We start from the raw sequence: 21,803 nt of genomic DNA, 5'->3' as shown, positions 1-21,803 counted from the left end.
TCACTCCTCAGTGCCCCTCTGAGCTGCTGTCTCCTGCCCCGCTGCCCTGCCAGGTCTCCACCACCGTCCCATCACACCCAACCATTAGACAGCCTTTCAAGCCAAGAGGAGACCCTGGTTGGCGGAGGGTGGCGGGGTTCAGGCTCCAGCAGCGATCAACCAGCCGCCACTGCCCGTAGAAGGAGCTACGCCTTCACCGGGGTTTTAATCTTGTGTTTTTGGCTTGCTGGAGATGCTGTGTACAGGAGGCGGGGGGGGGGGTCATGACTGCAGAGACACAATCAGGAGAGGGGTTTAAAAGGCTGCAGTGGAGTTTAACTTGGGTCCCAGCCAATCTTGATAAGTCACACAGGATTGAGGGTTGCACACCACCAGTGCTTGCTTGCAGGAAATGTGTTAGTGAATCCTGTGAGGTCTCACTGTGCTCTGGGCCAACAGATAGTCTATCATATAAACTTAAAGGAACAGTGACTTCTGAGGGAAGGGGACTGAGGTCAGATATTATCTTACTGAACACACACAATGAAGCCTTTATTTATAATTTTTACCACAAAAACAGGAAAATGTATAAGGATGGGGAAAGCAAAGAAAAAATACATGTTAACATTGACACCTATCTACAGTATAAGGACTTTTCAAACATTAGTAGAGTGTTGACACATGCCTGAACACACAGGTAGAGAAATTATCCTAATATCACAATACCATGTATATATATGCTGCATATTTATCAGAAATGATTTTTTTTTGTAATATTTGGCAGCAAAATAAATGTTTAAAAGGTATGGGTATATACAGATACACACAATACAATGGTAAAATGGCAAAACAAAGATTACACCAGCCAATTCAGGCCAGGGGGGAACCAAGCCCCTTTCTGACTTCCCGCTTGCCCTGCTCAAACCACGCCCATGTATTGACTCCGCCCTTTTTGGGATCTAAACTACACACACCTGTTTCGTGACTGCATCTTTCCTCTTGTGGTGAAACAGACATAAACAGACACCTGGCGAATTATTCATAACTTCCTCTGCGGCACACCCTGCTACAGTAGGTGTCTTCACATTTTGCCATGACGACACACACACATACACACAACACACATACACACACGCACGCACGCACCACACACACACACGCACACACACACACACACACACACACACACACACACACACACACACACACACACACACACACACACACGGTTAAAGAAACACTAGTCATCTTAAAACTAGATCAGAAAGCTTTGTTATATAAGTTAATTTTGTGATGACATACCTTTTCTAAGAAATGTTTGCATGATGAATTGACTGCCAATTAAAACTCGTGTAGTTGGATAGGCCTTGAGTTGCCCAATGTTGCCAACTTTTTCCAGCCCTTCCTCCAAAGCCACCCCCCCCCCAAAAAATATCAATCAGAACGTAAACATAGCATTATGAAAAAAATGATCACATGGCTTTTTGGATACCCAGCTACCAAGCTGGTGCGTAAAAGTTCAGGAAGTGGCTAATGTTCTCTTTTTTCGAATGTGTATCATCTTCATGTCCACTGGCTTGTGTTGACTATTTTTTGTTTTCAATGAAAGCGATCGTGTGATGGAGAAGGGAATATGACACACACACACACACACACACACACACACACACACACACACACACACACACACACACACACGCACACACACACACACACACACACACACACACACACACACACACACACACACACACACACACACACACACACACACACACACACACACACACACACACACACACATCTGGAGCGTCAGTCGACCCACACCTGTCCCGCAGCTCGGCTCGGCTCCTGACAGCAGTCCGTCCCGCAGGAGCCGCGGCGCGCTGCTCCCTCTCTTTGAGTGTGTGCCTGACATGTCTCCAGCCATGAGGAGCCCCGGAGCCCGGGCTGCGCCACTATGGCCCGGGGTCTAGCCGAGGAGGCAGCACTGAGGTCCGCAGAGAACACCTGTGTGTGGATTATTGTTGTTAATATTATTCCAGCCGCGGGACGCCAGCAGGAGCTCTACAAACTCCTCCATGATCGGGAGGGCGAGCAAACTCGGCAAAGGTAAGAGTAAAGAGGAGCACAGTGAGGAACAGAGCCAGAGATCAGGCTCTGAAGCGCATCAACTCCTATCCAAGGCACATTTTGTAATATATATGCTATATAAATGCACAAATTAAAATGGTATACAGAAATGACAATACACTACATTTTAAAATTGTGACATGACATATATTTAATTTTTATTTAACAATATTTACCTTTTTAGATTTTAAACACATGTAACTAAAAAGTAAAGCCTCATTTATAAATTGTAAGGAATAGGATAAAATATGGTAAAAAAAAGAAGAAGAATGCACACAGTGAATGGTGAGATATTGAGTCATTGTGTTGATACAGCTTCAATATAAACTCTTATAAACTTAACAATCTCCTTATAAACTGGTAGCGTTATCTACATCTCCTCATCAGATTGTTATACTATTGAACAAAATACAATTGAAAGAGATTGAGTTTACCTAATTCAAATCTTTTTATAAACAGGTAACAATTCTCTTCAATGAAACGTTTTTTTTAAGATAGTTGTACAGTTTTATTTCGGAAGGTCATCATCTGCCATGGCAGCCTCCTTACCCTGGGTTACATCAACTGCACTTACATTTCATGTATACACAAATATGTTCATTTGTAAAATGCCTTATTATAACATTATTATTATTATATTATTATTATGATTTTTGTTGATCACTGAATTAGTAATTGTGGAAGGATATTGTATTTAGAAATTATGGATTTTTTCAAACTAAAGCCACATAAGCCCAGCCTGTTTAATTCCCCTTTTCCTGCATTTCCCCCCTTTCCTTACAATGAAGAAAACACTGTGGTTTACCCAGTATTTTTAAAATGGTAGCTTTAACTGTTTCTCATTATAACATTCTTCATTTTGTGAGAGAATGTAGATAACAACTCTGCCTCATGTTAAGAGAGATGTGTTATGAGATGGAACATTACACACTAAGACTTGTTGGACTGTGTTCAGCTCAGCTTCGGTGACTTGCTTCCCAGTCCAAGTGGCTATTTTAGGAACATCGCTGTAATGTGTTAAGGCAATATTTAACAGCTCTCTGTAGCTTTTGTTTGCAGATCAGAATCTATTTGATTCTAAACTCTATCTTTATCTATATTTAAGAATATTAGATGTGGGAGGAATTTGACATACACTTGATAAGACCTCTTGTCACCCACCCCATATGTTTTAACATTGAATCTAAAGTCTTGGTGTAATGTAGGAAAGCTTTTCTGGAAAATGCAGCTGACAGCTATCTGTGTTTTTAATTTAGTTCTACTTTTATGTATGCACCATGACACCAAGTCAAATTCCTCGTACGTGTCAACCTACCTGGTAATAAACCTGTTTCTGATTGTTATTTCTGATTCTGACTGCTCTGAGCTTTCACCTTTTAGTTTATTGTTTTGGTATTATAAAAGGCGAACTTATTTGATGGTTTATGCATTATCATTATGATTGAAGCCCCTGACCGCAGCTGCTTTTATCTGTGACAAATCCACTGTAGCCTACTTCACCTGCACAACACCAAACAGCAGTTTAGAGGCTGTCTAGGATCTGGTGAATGTTGCAGTAACAATTTGCCGGTGGACAGACTATTTATTTACTCAGCTCATTGTCCAATATGCATTTCCCCAGTAAATATAGCTATAACTCTTTTTGAACTGCCTCTTTTCAAAGGACCTGAGTCCAGTTACCCCTTCCACGTGTGCACTCTGCTGCACTCAAATACCACCCAGAGGGGCAAAGAGAATTTCAAGGGCAGGAAAATACCAAACTAACATAGCGCTAATACATAATAGGGCCAATAGGTTGCTCTGCTAAATTGGCCAGCTGTTAGCTACAGTGAGCATTTGTTGTCTTCCAAAGATAACGTTCCAAAAGCGCTTACACGAAAGTGATACTGGTTTCAAACCATCAAGGCAGATTTGTGTGAAAGTCCTCTAAATAGGACATATGTGATATTTTTCACACAACAGGAAAGCCCAATACTTATTTTATTTTGGGTAAGTTTGTCTTAACACGAAGACCAATACAGGAAGTTAATGCTATCAACATGTACTGTAATGGCGCATTTCCACTGCAGGGCCTCGCACAGCTTAGTACGGTATAGTTAGGCCTTGGTAGGCCAGGCTCACTTTATGCTGCGTTTCCATTACAATTTAGGAACTGGGGTAGTAACTATAGTAACGCAGTGTAGGCGGAGCCGTGACGTCATCTTCAATGCGAACCACAAAACCAGCATCAGCCGTTAGCTGTTAGCCCTGAGAGCTCACAGCTCCTCATATCTGTTCAGAAACTGGACAAAAGTTAAACAAGTACAAACCAGACTGCCTGTGTCATGGCGAATACAGTCGCTGGTTTATTTATGTCTGTATAGGCCGTTGTTGTGAGTGTGGACAGTCGGAGCATATACTGCGTTAGCTTAGCCGATCTCCATTCAGAAAACACGCATTTTAAAAGGTTTTTCGCTTGCCGTCTGTCTGCAGACTTGTCAAAGCATTACATTTTTACTAACCGGTATCAGTATGTTGTTACTTCGGCATCATTTTGAAACGTGTATTACAATTAAATCACGGTCAAATATGTTCATTTTGTTGTAGTTGCCAGCGATTCTCTCACTAGTTTAGCATACTCAGCCCAGTTGTTGGCCCGGAAAGAACCTCCATTTTGGAGAGCCAGAAAACTGTGAAAAAGTACCCGCTAGCCGGAACTACGCCTAGTGGAAACGCAACCACAAATGGGTCGGGCACGGCACGCTTAAACCGCGCTGTAGTGGAAATGCGCCATAAGTGCGTTTTTGTAGCAATAAAACCATTTCCCAGCTCTATGGGGCAACTATAAGAGAAAATCTGTTGTTTCTGGAAACCACCCTGATGGCATTAGTGAAACATCACGGTCAAATGGCTGTGTGTCATCACGGCTTAGCTAAAGGTAGCTAATGTTTGGAATGAAGATGTTTACCAGAGTAATGGGCTGTTAGCAGCTACTGGCAGAGTATTATACTGTTTTATTAGAAAATGTGCTAATGATCAGGCTCAGAAACATTTTGTGCTTGTAAGCATCTGGCTGCTTTTAGAGTCAGATCTTAAAAGTCAAATAAAAGGAGACACTGAGAGTAAAATACTAGGAAGGGTTTTTCTGGTAGAAAACAATCTCAGCTCAACTTGAGTGGTTTACCAGGTTTTTCCAGAATGTTCTTGTTTTATTGACATTTGTTGTGGCAGGTGAGTTTGAGTCTTTACTAAGATAATTTAGGAAATTAGTAGCTAGTGGTACATATTTGTCTCATGGCAGGCTATTCTTGATTTGTCCAGACCTGGCAAGTTGGCTGCCCCTTAGGACTGTGGAAGATTTATTAGGCCTAAATGAAAATAAATAAATAAAATATGATGAAGAACACAATACACATACTGTACTTATGTTATTTATTCAATCACTGTGACATATGTCTTCTAAAAAGTATGTTCCGTTACAAATAAATTGCATTGTTACCTACGTGTGGAAGGAAACATATTTTGTGCTGATGTTCTCCGGTGTGCCCAGGCTTTGATTTTAAAGCCGTAAGCACCTTCTGACTTTCTGAAACCGTATTCTGTCCAGCAAATTGAACAGAAATGGAGCCAAGTGGTGGCTGCTTTTACTATTTACTTTCATGTTCTGGTGTTTTTAGAGCAACTCAAATGTTGTTAACTCTCCGAAATGGAAAGACAGTTGGCTGAGAAAACAGCCTCTAATTGAAGCTCAATTCAATACAAAACTGTTTTTTGGACATTTCTCAAGTTCCGACAGGGTATGCTGGCCCAAATTTCTCTGTAGACATTATTACATTACATTTAGCTGACACTATTATCCAAAGCAACTTTTAATACGTGCAATAAACCGTGAAGATAAAAACTCAGAAAAAACCCTGCACTATACTTCTTCAAAAAAGCCAAACCATTTAACTTCTGGTACATTAGTTTAAATTGAGCTAAAACCCTTAACCCTAACCCTAACCCTACACATTGTTTGGTTTAATGGCCAAGGTGCAGTGGAAACAGGTGGGAGTGCAGTGGAAACAGGTGGGAGTGCAGTGGAAACAGGTGGGAGTGCAGTGGAAACAGGTGCGAGTGCAGTGGAAACAGGTGGGAGTGCAGTGGAAACAGGTGCGAGTGCAGTGGAAACAGGTGGGATTCCAGATATGTAGTTTTTCTACAGTCTTGATAACGGGGAGGCGTGCGGCGCAGTGGATTAGTGCATTGGTGTTGGGATCAGGGGGGCACAGGTTCAAACCCCACTGCAGTCAGCATGTCGTTGTGTCCCTGGGCAAGACACTTCACCCCAAATTGCTCCTGTGGGGATTGCCCACTGTATTGAGTATGTAAGTCGCTTTGGATAAAAGCGTCTAACAAGTAACATGTAATATATCAACGGGAACCTCGGCCCACCATTTTGCAGCAAAGTGTGTTTGTCTTGAAGGGTACCTAAGGGAGTTGCAAGCTGTTTCTCCGATGGAGAGCTAAGTGAACATGGAACGTTCTGTGTGATAGGATGCCAGTGTTTGAGCACAGTCTGAGTTCAGTGTAAAGGAAATAAGACTTTGAGGCTCTGTGTGCAACCCTGTCTCCTAAAAATTAAGTTCCCACAGAACTAAACTGCATTCTCAATTACGTTTAGCTAGAAACGTATTCTCTCCCACGTTACGTTCGTTATGAACGTATCTCAAATACGTTTATTTCTACATATCTTCTAGAAACGTCTTTTCTCCCACGTTACGTTTCTCATTTTAGAGCACACATTTGAAATCAGTAGGCGAGGCTGTAATTTCGCCAGCTGTTATGAGCGAGGCAGAAAATAATAGTTTTTAACATGCCAAAAAGCTGCTGTGTCGTTTATTGCACCTCAAACATTAAAACAAATCCAGAGTTACTTGTTTCTGTACTTCCTCTAAGAAGAAAGGACAGTAACAGAAGATTTCTGTGGCTTCAGGCTTGATCGCCGTTCAAATGACAGCGTCATGGTTTCCCCAAAAGTGGGCGGGGCTGTAAAGTGACGTAGATTTTACTCTCATCTATTATTCAAAACCATTCTATTTATTCTAACGTAAATTACATGCCAGTGTTTTATCTTTTTATTACTTATATTTGTATACTTTATTTGCTATGAGTTATATCTGAAGCAAATTATGTTTCTGAAGATGTGTAGTCAATTCCACCTTTCAATGTAGCATAAATGTGAACTCTCATTTCAGGAACAATACCGGAAACAGACGTAGGAAAGATCCTCAACTCGCTGATGGGATGAATAGTCAGGGGATTTGGGTGATGGGAGACACATCTATGGAATCACAATTTCAATAGCTTACCATTAAATGACGGATATACCTTTCTGTCTGTGATGTTTTACAAATCAGATATTAATGTGTAGAAGTAAAGCATGAGAAATAGTATAGCAATATCCTGTAAAATTATGTAAAAACATGAATAAAACTACACATCTTCAGATGTTATATACATACATAAGTGTCCTACACTAATAATACAAAGTTATTATTAGTATGATGAGTGTACCTTGTGTGCACCGCCTAGTGGTTAAAGCACGTTATTGAATTATTTGTGTTGAATAATGTTATTTGATGAAAAAAATATTAAGAGTACATACTTTCATAGGGGGAACGTAGAAGGTCAATGATAGAAATATAGAATATAAAAAATCAAGAAGATACTGTAAGTGATCTCTACAATAAAACAGTTTAGTGCACGATGTACAAAGATATTTATAGGAGGATGTGCAAGACAGACAAACTAATTAACCTTTATTAACACATTAAAGAATACTTTAGGTTAATGTCTTCTTTCAAGTAAGAAAAAAGCTTTGGAGGTATCTATCTACAGATAAATATTAAGCCTGACAAAGTACTTAACGTCTAATATATTGCTTTCCTGCAATGTTAACTATGTTGAAGCACTTATTTTAACTGATATTATACACATTAATTATACTCTTATGTAGTATAAGAAATGTGCAGAATATGACAGTTTAATGGTGGAGGTACACACATATTGATAGATGTCTTGTAATGCACTGTTGAGGAACATGTGACCCACGTTTTTCATTCATTGCATAACTATACCGTAGTTGTGTATATGATATGTCAATACACCTTTGAAAATCTTGAAATCTTGAAAGGGATGTGCAAAATAGCAATTACATACAGTTTTTAATTAACTATTAGTAGAGAATAACGATTAATGAATATACTTTATAGAGATCTGCAGATAAATGTTTAGTCTTCTCAAGCACCAACTATCAAATATCTCTCCTGATTGTTGGCACTTTCCCTGAATTGTACTCACGTGTAACTAAAGTCTGATTTAAGGGTTGTTTATATTTCACATCATTAATCAGAATCTGCAAAGTAACTAAAATAAATGTAGTGGAGTAAAAATACCAGGTTAACTTCTGAATTGTGGAGTAGAATTACAAAGTAACAATGAGCTGTCATGTGGGTATTAATGCTGCCCATTATGGATACAAGCGATTTTCCCACATTTAGTAATTACATGTTTTAAATGTGTACACACCAATTTGTTTCCTATCGCCTAAACCTCCAGGGCTGTACACAGTTGAATACTGTCAACTTCTAATTTTGGGAAAAACGAAAACATCTTTTAAAACTACAATTCCCAGTAGAGACGTGCCATAGAGAACATGTTGCGAAACACAATAGCCAGCATGTGTAGTTCTCGGGGGGCGTTCGAGTCCAGTTTTGAAACGTGGTTTCGTTCCATTTCAAAGCGCTTGACGCTCGGCGTAACCTTGGCGCACTGCCACTCCAACATCCAATCCCAGAGCTTGAAGATTGATCACGGGGTTTGTCAACGGGACTGTAGTCCCAAACGATAGCTGGGGATTATGGGTAGTGTAGTGTCTTCGGCCATCCTAAACTGAATTTTTTTTCCGGATATCATATCGCATTAACAACACCACATCTGGCGTCACAGAGATCTTCTGTTACTGTCCTTTCTTCTTAGAGGAAGTACAGAAACACGTAATAATAAACGAGCCGGCACAGCAGCTTTTTGGCATGTTAAAAACTATTATTTTCTCCCTCGCTCATGAGAGTAACAGCTGGCAACATTACAGCCTCGCCTACTGATTTCAAATGTGTACTCTAAACTGATATTTATAAATGACTATTATCGTTATTATAAGCAAGACAATAAATGGCAAAGATATGTAAAAATTAAATGTATTTAAGATACGTTCATAAGAAACGTAACGTGGGAGAAAAGACGTTTCAAGAAGATATGTAGAAATAAACGTATTTGAGATACGTTCATAACGAACGTAACGTGGGAGAGAATAAGTTTCTAGCTAAACGTAATTGAGAATGCAGTTTAGTTCTGTGGGAACGTAATTTTTAGGAGACAGGGTTGCCGTGTATCACAATTTTGACTTTGTTAACAGAGGACATTCTGACTTCCATTCATCTTTCTATTTGGTTTCCCAGTGGGCCCGTAGGACTAATGAGAGATGGTAGTTTCATCTTCCACATCCTCCAGTCTTACACATGGATACATCAGTGTAAATGCAGTATTGTGTTCCAAAGGTAATGAGTTTTAGTTGGAGCTCCTGAACAGCTCACCTGGTAGAGCGGCCAATGTAACAGGGCTTGATTCGTCATGTTTCTCCGTTTTATATCTGTCTCTATAATTAAGGCCCTGGCAAATAGCTTTTCGGAGTGGGACTAACAACGTTCTTTTCCCGATTTTTGAGTTAAAGTGAGTGAAGTGCGCCGCTACGCTTGGATGGCGATGGCGAGAAGTGCATGCATCTATGCTATATCTTCATGAAAAAGAACTTGTGATTAATCATCGTCATGACTGAATCATATGTAATAATAATTATTATCCGTATTATTTTTATAATAGCCAACTTCCCCTGGCTTCCCTGTGTTTCGCTCCCTGGGGGATCTTAGATGGATTTTAAGTGTTACAGTATGTTGATGTGTTTCCATCTCCAATAGGAGTTGGACTGCTTGCATGCAGGTTTTCACGACAGTTAAGATGAAAGAGGTGTGTCTGTTGGCTTCTGTGCAAACTTCTGCACCCTTCAATTACACATACCACCCTTCTTTGAATAAACCCCTCAAGACATTCAGTTCATGTGTAGCTTCGCAAAAGCGTAGCTCTTTAGATGATCCAACAATGCAAATTCACAAAGAATTCTTTGCAGCTGCTAATAGCTCCTTGAGTTATGCATTGCTTGCAACCATTTTCTCATGTCTGATTTCACCAAAGACATTGCACTATTAGAATGCAAACGCATCCATAACTTTTGCAGCTAAGTGTTTGTCTTTGTTATGTCTTATTGCAATTATCCATAGTGTAAATGATACACCAAAGAACCCAAGAACCCAGTAGGCCGAACTATGGCAGAAAAGCCACATTTCATAATTAATATGCAATTTTCACTGGATAATCTGGGAAGAACCCCCTATAAAAGTGATTTAGTTACCACTCGGTGAAGAAGCTAATTTCACTGTAATAGGTCTAGCTCTTAGCGCTAATCTTTGTGTGTGTGTGTGTGTGTGTGTGTGTGTGTGTGTGTGTGTGTGTGTGTGTGTGTGTGTGTGTGTGTGTGTGTGTGTGTGTGTGTGTGTGTGTGTGTGTGTGTGTGTGTGTGTGTGTGTGATGTGTGTGTGTGTGTGGATGTGTGTGTGTGGTGTGTGTGGTGTGTGGTGTGTGTGTGTGTGTGTGTGTGTGTGTGTTATGTTACTCCTCATGGATATACACTGTTTCTCCAGTTGTATGAAGCTTTTTCTAGAAACCTGATCAAGTACAGTCCCGGTTGCTAAATATCTGGGAGTGAAGGTATAATGTAGAAAAGTCATTAAAGTGACCTTTGGTATGGAACTCATTTCCTGCCATAACTCCACAAACAAACTAAACACGTTTTACAAATGCCCTGTGATTCACCAACAAACACAGTGTGGTTGCAAATACAAAACAGCATTTACAAACTAATGCATTTTTTTTGGAAGGACTGATGTATCTTCAAATCAATGAATACAAACCACAGTTGGTGACCTCCCGTCCAGATCACAAGTGTATCAGACACAATGTTCACTTGCACGTCTCTCGAAACAAATGTGAATTGATTTGGTCATAGCACCACATTCAGCACTACTCTCTGATTGGTCCCAAGAAATAAACCTTCATAGTGTGAAGCAGACGAAGCAGATCAAGATTCTTTGTTTTATAGCTAGATCTGCAGTTGGTTCATTCTAAACTGCAGTAGCTGCATGCAGGCTGGACATGTGTGTGTCATTGCACGCATGGATGTCACACTCACAAACAGTCAGTGTTGTGTAATCTGATCCAGATCTCCAACTGTATCCTACTCTCCATCCATGTCTGGTTCATTGACAGAATTCTAGAGAGGCCTAGCTTTTTTGGAAACATAAAAAACCACAAGCACAGTTTAGTTTAGCTATCTTGTGTTGCTATTTTGACATCCTGGTAGAGCTTTCAGTTATTAATGTGAGGATTCCACTCACAGCACAGAGACTTTCATTCTTACTCTTGTTTCCTGGTTGTAACTACATTTTATTAGTGAACTTAAAGGTCTCTGTATGATTTTATTATCCTTAATGCCCTTATATCAAATGTTAAAGGATTTAAAGATGTTGCATGTGTTGCCCTGCTCATTACTGTTTGAGAAACCTTTGATGAACTTCATTTTCGAGTCAATCCTGCATTATTTTAAAACTATTACTTACTAAGGGGTGTTAAGAAAACAGAGAAGGATCAATCAACAATTACCAACAGACACAGTGAGGAAAACTTACAGTACAAGTAGTGGTACATTTAGTGGCCACATGGTCTAATGATATTCCCAAACTTCTCAAATTGACCAAATGCATCATGAGTGGATTGTGGGGTGTTGAGAAGCACAACAAATATGTTGGTTTTTAGGTCTATCCAATATGTTGTTCTTTACTGTTCTTGAAGAGTTTAATTGTTGGAGGAGGGCCCTTAAACAGGACATAATTATGTGCAGTCACTTTTGTGTTATTGCTACAAGTATATTTCTATTTCCAAGCGATTCTTACACATACTGTATATACTGTAGTTTTCACCTTAGTATAATCCAAATAGCCGAGAGATTGAGCTATCAGAGCCGTCTGCTCTGATTGGTTAGCTGGTTGGTTACCAGCTCTGTGATTGGTCGGAAGAGATGTGTCTGGAATTTTTTGGGAATCATGTCAAATGTGTTGGAGCGCTAGCCAATAGCAGCACAGGTGTTAACGAGTGATGTCAACATGTTAAGGAAGAAAACAAACGAGTCCAATGGAGGCGTTTCAGGCAGAGGGGATGTGTGTTTTGATAAATATTTTTGCATTTACTTTTCATTCTTAATATGATTATGATACAACTCAATTTTGAAACATGTATGTATAACAGACACTGAAATGCTGCTGAAGTGTACCATCACAGTGAAGGAAAGCCGGAATTCCGCAAAGCATCAAAAAGACAAAACTGTCATGAAATGAATGATTTAAGAGAACAGATTTTTCTTTTTATCATTGTAAAAAATATTTTATTTTTTTAGATGGAAAAACCTGGTGGAGGCAGGACGTGTCGTCTCCCCAGCATCACCTGAAGAACTGGAAGGTGAGCATGTTCCCGTCTGTTCTACAATCAACTGGCCAGAGACAAAGTGGTCAGTCAGTTCAAAGAAAAATGACAACATACCAGTTTGGGGTTCAATTCAATAAACAAATGGTACTTTTTCAAGTGAAATGCTTAATTATAACGCTGAGATTTCAATACATTCAACTCATGTTAGTCCTCATGTTGAAGTTTATAGCCTTTTGCTTGTTGGTGAAAGACTGTATGAGAATCAGAGAGAGAGAGGTAACCAATAGGATTGCTAGGATATGTGTTTCACTAACAGACAGTTTCCACTACACTGACCATCTGATCTGGGCCTTCAGTTCCTGCCTGACACTGCAGAGAAACTCATTTCATAAGTGATGTTAAATATTAAAGTCACCTGCACAAAGGGAGGGTGTCACGTGTCAATTAAGTAATTAAAGAGGTGCAGGTGTTGGCTGCAGGTATCCAGACAGGGAACCCAGACGCATGTCCATGTTGAAGATGATGTAACAGGATCAGCTTTCGGTTTTCACAATATTTATTACGCTGTATATCACTCAATCAAATGCAAACACCAAAAAAGATGCATGACTGTCAGTGTGGTCATTGGTAAGTGACCGCAAATAAATAAAAGGGGTTCATGTCATGCTAATTTTCAGGTTTATATCTGCATTTTGTGCCTCTACTGTGACATGTCTCCATGCTTTAATGTTCAAAAAAGCTCTTTATTTCTCTCACACTGCCTGTGCTGCAGCACCTCTTTTCAGCCTCTGTCTGAAACCAGAGCCCAGTCTGCTCTGATTGGTTAGCTGGCCGGCTCTGTTGTTATTGCTCAATCGATTAGAGGTGATCACGTACAATGTGTTGGAGCGCTAGCCAATAGAAGCTTGAGTGTTACAAATTCATGTCAATATGTTATGGAAGTAAACAAAGGAGTCCAATGGAGGTGTTTAAGGCAGGGGGGGGGGGGGGGGGGGGGGGGGGGGGGGGGGAGTGTGTTGCAGACCATTTACATGCACATAAACCTTTTAACACATTGCAGGACAGGGAAAACCCTAAATATCATAATAGGCCCCTTTCAGCTGAAATATTTCCAGAGTTACTAGATGAGTGAATTCACTTGTTTTGTTAATATTTCATAAACATGCCCAAGTACTGCACTGCTGCCTTAATGTGCCAAGAAATGGAGCAATACACCAACTCAAGCAAATGTGGATAATTCATATATTTTCAAAAATGCTGTGAAAATGAAGATAAGACATTTGTGAGAAAGTTTTTTAGAGAGTTGTATTTAATTACCACAAGTCTTATGACTCATCTGTGGTAATGAATGTAATGATTAAGCATTTAGTCAATGGGAGCTTGGCTAGCTTTCTGCCCTCCCTCCATCTGTCTCGGGCTTGGGGAGAAACGGATGACATATAAAGGGATGACATCATCAGGATTAAGAGAAAGCTACCTGTATTCCCTTTCACAGATTCACAGATTCCCTTTCACAGATTTCTTACAGTGAATGTGAACAGAAGTGTGGTAACAAACTGACCAGTAATGGTGTGTTCCTTGATGTTCTCAGATGATGCTGTGGGTGCTGGCATCATTGCTGACACTGGTGGAGGATGTGTTTTCTGAGGAGGACAATAAAGAGTCAGACCTCCAGCATGTCCTCAGGCTCCCCTCCGTGTCTCCTGCTAAGGACCTGGACCGGGGCAGCAGGGGCCACATATCCTGGCCTGGAGCCCTTGGCAAGTATTTCAATGACTTTTATCATTGATAACCTTAATATTACTTCTCATTTGGAAGGGTTAGGGTCAGGGTTAGGGTCAGGGTTAGGGTTAGGGTCAGGGTCAGGGTCAGGGTCAGGGTCAGGGTCAGGGTTAGGGTCAGGGTTAGGGTTAGGGTCAGAGTCAGGGTCAGGGTCAGGGTCAGGGTCAGGGTCAGGGTTAGGGTTAGGGATTTATTAACAAAAAGCCGTTCTGAACAAGGTAAACCATAAATTAGTAGAGTAAAGACTTCTTGGTCATATCATTTGGGAACACTGTAAATATCAGGCCTACATTAAGAAGGAGACAGTGGAATGGTCTGATATATTTTCCTAAAATGTCTGTCCATTTTGAGCTTTATCAACTACCCTTTTCCCAAATAGTTAAAAATATTTGGCATTCTTTAGTATGTTGGAAACTTTTCAAGACACTTCTATTGGTAACATAAAATGCTTCTTATGCTAATACATACAGTACAGTACGTCACATTGGCTGCCTGCAGGTATACACTGCTTGGCTTCTTTAACCTTTGGAGAGGCACTCTTCATTGCCATCCATTATATTAACATTACTCAATTTTTTGTGCTACTAAAAACGCTGAAAACAAAACTTAATAAATCTAAAGTAGAGGTCATAAAATAGCAGTGTGTCACTCCTAGATGAGTAATGTAGCCTCTGGAAATGTGCCTCGTAGTTTTCAACGCTCAGTTTGGCCCTGGTCAACTGAGCAAGGGCCCCAACAGGGTAAAAATAATCAATCCAATGTGCAAGGTTTCTGTCCCGCATCATAGTCCTGTTTTTCACAGCTACCAGAGCATGTTATAAATAAAAAACGAGAACTAGAATAGTTCACTCAGAATAGTGCAGATCTTCACCAGGTGTGACCTCTTCTGAAATGTTGATAGAATGAATTCAAACCACAGTTGGTGACCTCCTGTCTAGACACTAGAGTATATGGCGTATTTTACACAATATATAATAAAACAGGGTTTGAAATTTTAGTACACTGTAGACGAACAAAAATACAATTGACTGAACACATGATCTGCCTTGGGGGAGATAAATGTTTAAAAGGAGCCCTTCTGTGTTAATTTTCAAAACATCTCATCATCTACTGTGTGGGCCCTATTTTGCAAATGTTCAGGTTCATATTTGTATTTAGTGTCTCTACTGTGACATGTGTCCATGCTTTAATGTTCAAAAAGCCCTTTATTTTTCTCATACTGCCTCTTTTCACCCTCTGTCTGAAACCAGAGCCCAGTCTGCTCTGATTGGTTAGCTGGCCGGCTCTGTTGTGGTTGGTCAACCCCTTAGAGATGTCCTGCCCCTTAACCCCCCCCCCCATAATCATGTACAATGTGAAGAAATGCTAGCCAATAAAAAGGAGTGTTACATAGTGATGTCACTATGTTAGGGAGGTAAGCAAAGGAGTACAATCAAGGCTTCTCACAGGCAGTGTGTGGGAGAGAAACTCTCTCTGGAGGGGGGACTTTGGTGTTTTAGCCTTTGCAGACCATTTACCAAAAAACCTATAAAGCACACTACAGGAATGGGAAAAACACCAAATGTATATGGAGCCTCTTTAAAGTCAGCCCATCTGAGACTCTATTTGACTGTGTTATTATTGAATCAGGTTAAAGGTGGTTACTTTGATTATTACTTTTATCGAGCTGTTTTAACAATTTGTAATTTCTTTATTCAATATGCATTTTTAATCTTTGTTATTATTAAAAATAATAGTCCATTCATTGCTGTCAAAGGGTTCAAATGGCAGACATAAGTCAAAGGTAGCAATACAAATGACGTCTATAAACGGGTCTATAATTATTTAAAAGGAATCACACTGCAGAGTATACTTTACTTACTTTACTGATGAGGATCATATTTTTTTACTCCAGTATCTGAAGGGACATTCTCCCCCAAGACATTAAGAAGTTAAAGAATGAAAAAGAGGCACAAAGGGTTTCTGTACACTTCACTGCACATCTCAATCACTGACAGTGACTTTATTTTTGTGATGATTTCTTGAAAACATATTTAGTTTCTCTTTCTAAAACTATATTGAGGAAAGTTAAACTTGATTGCCTGAACATTGCCCAATTCAATTGTAACATTGAATACTTTTGTAATTACATGAAATAGTGCAACCGTGTGGCATGTTTAAACATGGCTGAATATGTACCACTTCTCCGGGGGAATATTCCTATGCATTTTTCTGTTCTTTCTTTTTTTTCTCGTGATACAAGTTTTCTTTTCGTAAACATCAAGGCATGAACTGACAAGCACCGATGCTGCTGTGAATGAGCGTTCAATAGAGGTAGGAACCTTTCCCTAGGGACAATACTGCACAGACATTCAGAGAAAGTGCAGTCTGGGAGTAAATACGTCAAACATGCGGGCCTGTCTGCCAAGTGGACTGAGGAAGTTTGATGAGTTTGTTTGAAAAGTTCTTGCAAACTGAGAAAGCTCCTGTTGGAGTTCAGCCAGCTCCCCTTCCATACTGGTAATGACCCCGCATAGTGACAGTAGTACATGTTGCAGCGGCCATGTCTGCTTTTAATTTAATCACACATGCTCGCCTCGGCTAGCTCATAAAACTAATCCAAAACATAAAGTTAAGTGTGAGAAGTTTTTCACCTTTCAGTCTCTAAAGGCCAGAGCAGACATCTGGAGACTTTGAGAGGAATGGAGCCTGAAGTTCCTTGCAAACATTTCCAAGAAATAATCACAAAGCTGCATGAAGCTGCTTTTACAGAGCTTTAAGAACTCCTGAGCCAAGAGAAAGGTTTACTCAGTTAGCTGACATCTTGTTTTCTCACCCTGTCTGTAATGATTGATTTAGAGGCAAGTGAATGTGAAAGACAATATTTATCATGACGTAGGAGTGTGAACAAATTATATTAGATTAAATCAATTAGTATAATGTTATTACTTTAATTTTTAAATAAGATTAACTTGAACATTGCGTTCAAATACAATTTATTTTGTATGTATTAATTGCATTTCTTATAGCAAATTAAATATATTTGAAACAAAATAATTGATACAAATATAAAATATTTAAAACATAATAAATATAAATTCAACAAAAAGTAACATATCAATTATAAAATGTATATATATAAAATAAATCATCTGAGAGTGGTTTTTGTTTGTGCAAAAAGGTTCCACAGACTTGATGACATCAAAGTCCTCAAGCGCTGTGAACCAATCACAATGGTAGAGGGTGCAAGCTGTCATTTCTGCCTTTGCTGAAGTGATGATGCTCATTAGGTGCAACGTTAAACCAACTAGGAGCAGGACTCTAACTTACTGTATCTCGCACTTAAGCTTTAAAAGGCTTTGACAATTACCATTACAACAAAACTTTGTCCCAAAGTTAGGAATAATACATCCTTTATTTTTAATTACTCAGCAAGCTTTCAACTTATTTTACAAACTTTAAAACAAGCCCTGATTCCAAACGCTTTACTCAGTGTCTGTGATTCCTGGTTGTCGCTCTCATACAGAAATAAAAACTCAGCTTTCCATCATGTAGTTATCAGCATACAATCAGGTGAGGGAGATTAACCAATCAGAGTACAGTTGACATGCCAAATATGTTTACATACACCAGGAATTTCAGAGCTGAGTAGAGATCCAATCATAACTTTTTAACAGATGGCTAAGTGAATTAAAGTGATACAAGATGTCTTTGTGAACTTTTGATACCTTGTGCTGGAGTAGCCCATAAAACAGGAAACAATTGCATTAATCAGAATGAAGGTATTCTTATTCTGATAAACCATTGCCATAAACCAGGAAGCAAATTATTGCTGGGCAAGTTGTGGTGGTGCAGTGATGACGTTTTTTTTGTGGAGCGACGCGGAAGTTAGCATCGGCAAAATTACATATTTTGGTCAGTAGGATAATATCCACAAATGAACACCGCTATACATTTTGGAAGCATAAAGGCGGACAGAAGTAACAAGCCTGTTAGGTTACAAACAAACTACGTCATGGTCGCATGAACTCATATAACAACCGCTATGCTAAATGTGGCTAATGCTCGGCGTTTAGCAGTTGCATATCGTTTTTGGTCAAACCAGCCAGACTCATAGAAGCTTTCAACTTCCAAAGGGGGATATTTACTAATGTATTTTAAGTTGTAGAAAAAAAGATAATTGATTCAGGTGTCCAACCAAAAAACGGTTCAAATGTTGACTATGAGAAGAGGGATGTTGTGAAATGCTAACTCACAGAAAATGTTTATGTTGAGAATCAAATAACTAAATATATATGTCTTATCTGTGTATTATTTTATTGTAGAAGAGTGGTCACTAATGCAAGATGGGGAAATCCAGCAGAGCAGATGGCGGCGAGCCTACCGTGACCCAGATTTGCCCAGAACGTCAAGGAGAAACCGCAAGAAGACCAAGGTCAGTCACGACTGCCATTTGGAGAGGAAGGAGATGCGGGTGCGGGATCTGGGTCTTGGCTACGACTCGGATGAAATAATCCTCTTTAAGTACTGTGTTGGGACATGCCACAGCTCCCGCAAGAACTATGATCTGGTCGTGAAGGCTTTGATGGAAAATGGGAGCATCTCTGGGAAGAAGGTTAGCAGCCACCCATGCTGTCGGCCGACCCGGTATGAGACTGTGTCCTTTATGGATGAACAGACTACCTGGCAGACCATCAGGTGGCTCTCAGCGGCCAACTGCAGCTGTTTTAGCTGATAGTAGGGAACATCTATCACAAGCACAGAAAAGCTTTGTTAAGCTAAAGAGCAGCATGCTGTAAGCACTGGTGTCTGAAGTGGGTGACCAAACCCTGATCCAGCAGCATGGGCTGGATTTGGATCCTCAAGGCAGCGGCCATGGTCTTCACTCCATGAATAGCACAAGCAGGCTAACTGGATTTGTGCCACAATCCTGGGGCTGAGCAGGGTTTGTTTTAATGCCACTAGCAAGAAGAGCAGAGGAGGAAACTATCAGTGTTGTTCCGGTCCATAATGGACTATATGTTGTTTCCTTGAAGGCTTGGCAGCCATGTTGAAGGTCTTTAGCTCTTAGAAGCTAACCATATCTCTAAGTATGCAGCTTGGCTAACAAGAATTCAGTACGGTCAACTGTCTGACTGGAAGCTTTACATTTCACCAGGAGTCTTTTTTCTGTTAGGCAGAAAATGCTTACCAGCTAGGAAGCGAAAACATTAGCTGGTCCTCATGTAGCCGCTAGTGTTAGATGATGCTAACTGCATACAGGCATTGGTGGCTGGCTGAAACATATTCCAGCAGTTATGAAGGGGAACATTTTTCCTAATGTGTTCACAAGATTCATTTTCAGCAAATTAAATAACACATTTCAAACTTTATTATTTAATTCATGTTGAATATGATACAACTTTAAGCATAAAACCTGAAACCAAATAGCTATTCACTTATCCAAATCCAAAAACTGTAAAAATGTAGGAAAGGCAGCATATTTAGATTACAGCTTTAACGTTAATGTTTAAGAAGAGATAAACGTGGTGCCTAAACACCATCCAAAAGCATCAGTTAAGCAACACCATTTTAATTCAATCAACCTATTATTAATTCAAGGCAAGAGTGATCTTTGTGCTTTCCTGTTTTAAAACATCACCTTTTATATTGGATGCATAATTCTATGGAGAAAACTTAATAATTTATAACTCATATTATTGTATTGAAGTATTGTATTGGCACGCAGCATGTTTTGGCAAAACTATATCCCCTTCATTTCCCCTGCTGCTAAGGCCTAAAAAATGTTTGCAATACAACAACCGTAAAATATAATTGGAACAAACAAGTTTCCTTAATTAAATTAATATTGAAATACATTTTAAGATGAAGGTGTTTCATAGATTTACATATGGTTTGATTCATCGGCTTCAAAGGTCTGCATGGTAAGACTTTTTAATCCTGACATGTTGTTATTGTGCTAGCTAACCAAGCGTAACACTCAATCATTTGTTCATGTCACAGTATCAATGCATCTAAAAAAACATGTTTGCCTTACCAGACCAATATTTCAGTTTGAACACCACTGACTAATTCATCCTTATCCATTGGCTCTACTCTATACTTATCAATTGACTCTAAAGCATGGTTAAAATATGTATCTTTTTCTTACATGGTTATTTTATAGACAAGGGTATTATCATTTATTTGCCAAAACCAGTTATCTACTGAACCTCCAAGATGGAGAGAATGATGATTTCTGGACATGTGTAAATCAACTGCGAAGCCTCTATTTAACAAAGACAATTTCATGAACAGCCTAAAATAGTATTTATGTTTTCTTTTGTAAATACAATGGTCTTCATAAGACCAACATTTCCTCTCACCATGTGATACCTTCCAGGGCAGCTAACATCCATCTGGTCAAGGAAAAGTCATTATCATTCATTAAGAGTCGTTACAGCAACTATAGTAAAACTTCAAATGTCCTAAAAAAAATCTCTTACCCTCACAAACACAATTCAAGTTTCAAAATACAAAAACATTTAGCTTTGTTTATTTTAGTGCATGACATTCATAAAGCATTACATGACCCCATCGGCTTTCTAAATCCAGCAGATCAGATCATAACATGCTGTTCTCTAGCTAACATATGCTAATTGTAAATGCCACAGCAGCTCAGGAGGACCTAAAAGCACAGCTTGTTTACATCTCTGTCAACAGTCTATTGTAGGATGCCAACACAAATATAGTCATGAGGCAGCCATCAATCGCAGTGATAGCTTTTCACCACGCGGTCTATTTTCAGATCAGGTGCGACATGATCCCAGTCACAACCATCAGACCTGTACATCAAACAAAATAAGTGCTAGAAATCAGTTTGAATGTGATTTCTAATGCTGGCATATCACAGATTATCACAAATGATATGCAACATGGTGTTTCTACATATTATTTTAGAAAGTTGTGTCCAGAGAAGCTAATTAGACTGTGGCATTTATCATCACTAACATTATTTCACACAAAGCTCAGCATTATAAGCATTTTTCCAGTATTTCTACGTCTGAAAAAATTGGGATGTTTACAATTTAGCATCACAAATCTTATGTTATAATATTTTATATGTGCATGCAGGTGCTCTAAAACAGTATTCATACACATTGGTTTTTTGTTCAGCTCTATCGAAAATAGTTTAACAATATCCAAGTGAAGCATTAAATGATAGGCAGTATGTATTGATTGATTGATTGAAAAGTTTATTAACAGCTTGTATATTGGGTACAGTACAGTACAGCTCAAAACATACAATTGTTAAGGGGATGCAGACCAGAGAAAGACTT

General features: G+C 39.4%; 1 protein-coding gene across 1 annotated transcript; it reads left to right on the top strand.

The window, feature by feature from the left end:
• The first annotated feature begins 1,918 nt into the window (after positions 1-1,918).
• On the top strand, positions 1,919-21,803 carry LOC117560568 (artemin). The gene is made up of 4 exons (XM_034237493.1): positions 1,919-2,091; positions 12,695-12,756; positions 14,315-14,483; positions 18,810-21,803. The coding sequence occupies exons 1-4, from the start codon at positions 2,061-2,063 to the stop codon at positions 19,217-19,219; spliced, it is 672 nt and encodes a 223-aa protein (XP_034093384.1). The 5' UTR covers positions 1,919-2,060; the 3' UTR covers positions 19,220-21,803.

The sequence above is a fragment of the Gymnodraco acuticeps genome, unplaced genomic scaffold (genome assembly GCF_902827175.1).
Source record: "Gymnodraco acuticeps unplaced genomic scaffold, fGymAcu1.1, whole genome shotgun sequence".
Classification (NCBI taxonomy): Eukaryota; Metazoa; Chordata; class Actinopteri; order Perciformes; family Bathydraconidae; genus Gymnodraco; species Gymnodraco acuticeps.
The sequence above is the reverse complement of the archived record's forward strand: the minus strand, read 5'-3'. Positions and strand labels throughout refer to the sequence as shown.

Coding starts and splice junctions, on each gene's coding strand:
- LOC117560568 (XM_034237493.1), top strand. CDS start 2,061: ATGATCGGGAGGGCGAGCAAACTCGGCAAAG. Junction 2,092..12,694: donor GGCGAGCAAACTCGGCAAAG/GTAAGAGTAAAG, acceptor TTATTTTTTTAG/ATGGAAAAACCTGGTGGAGG. Junction 14,484..18,809: donor ATCCTGGCCTGGAGCCCTTG/GCAAGTATTTCA, acceptor ATTTTATTGTAG/AAGAGTGGTCACTAATGCAA.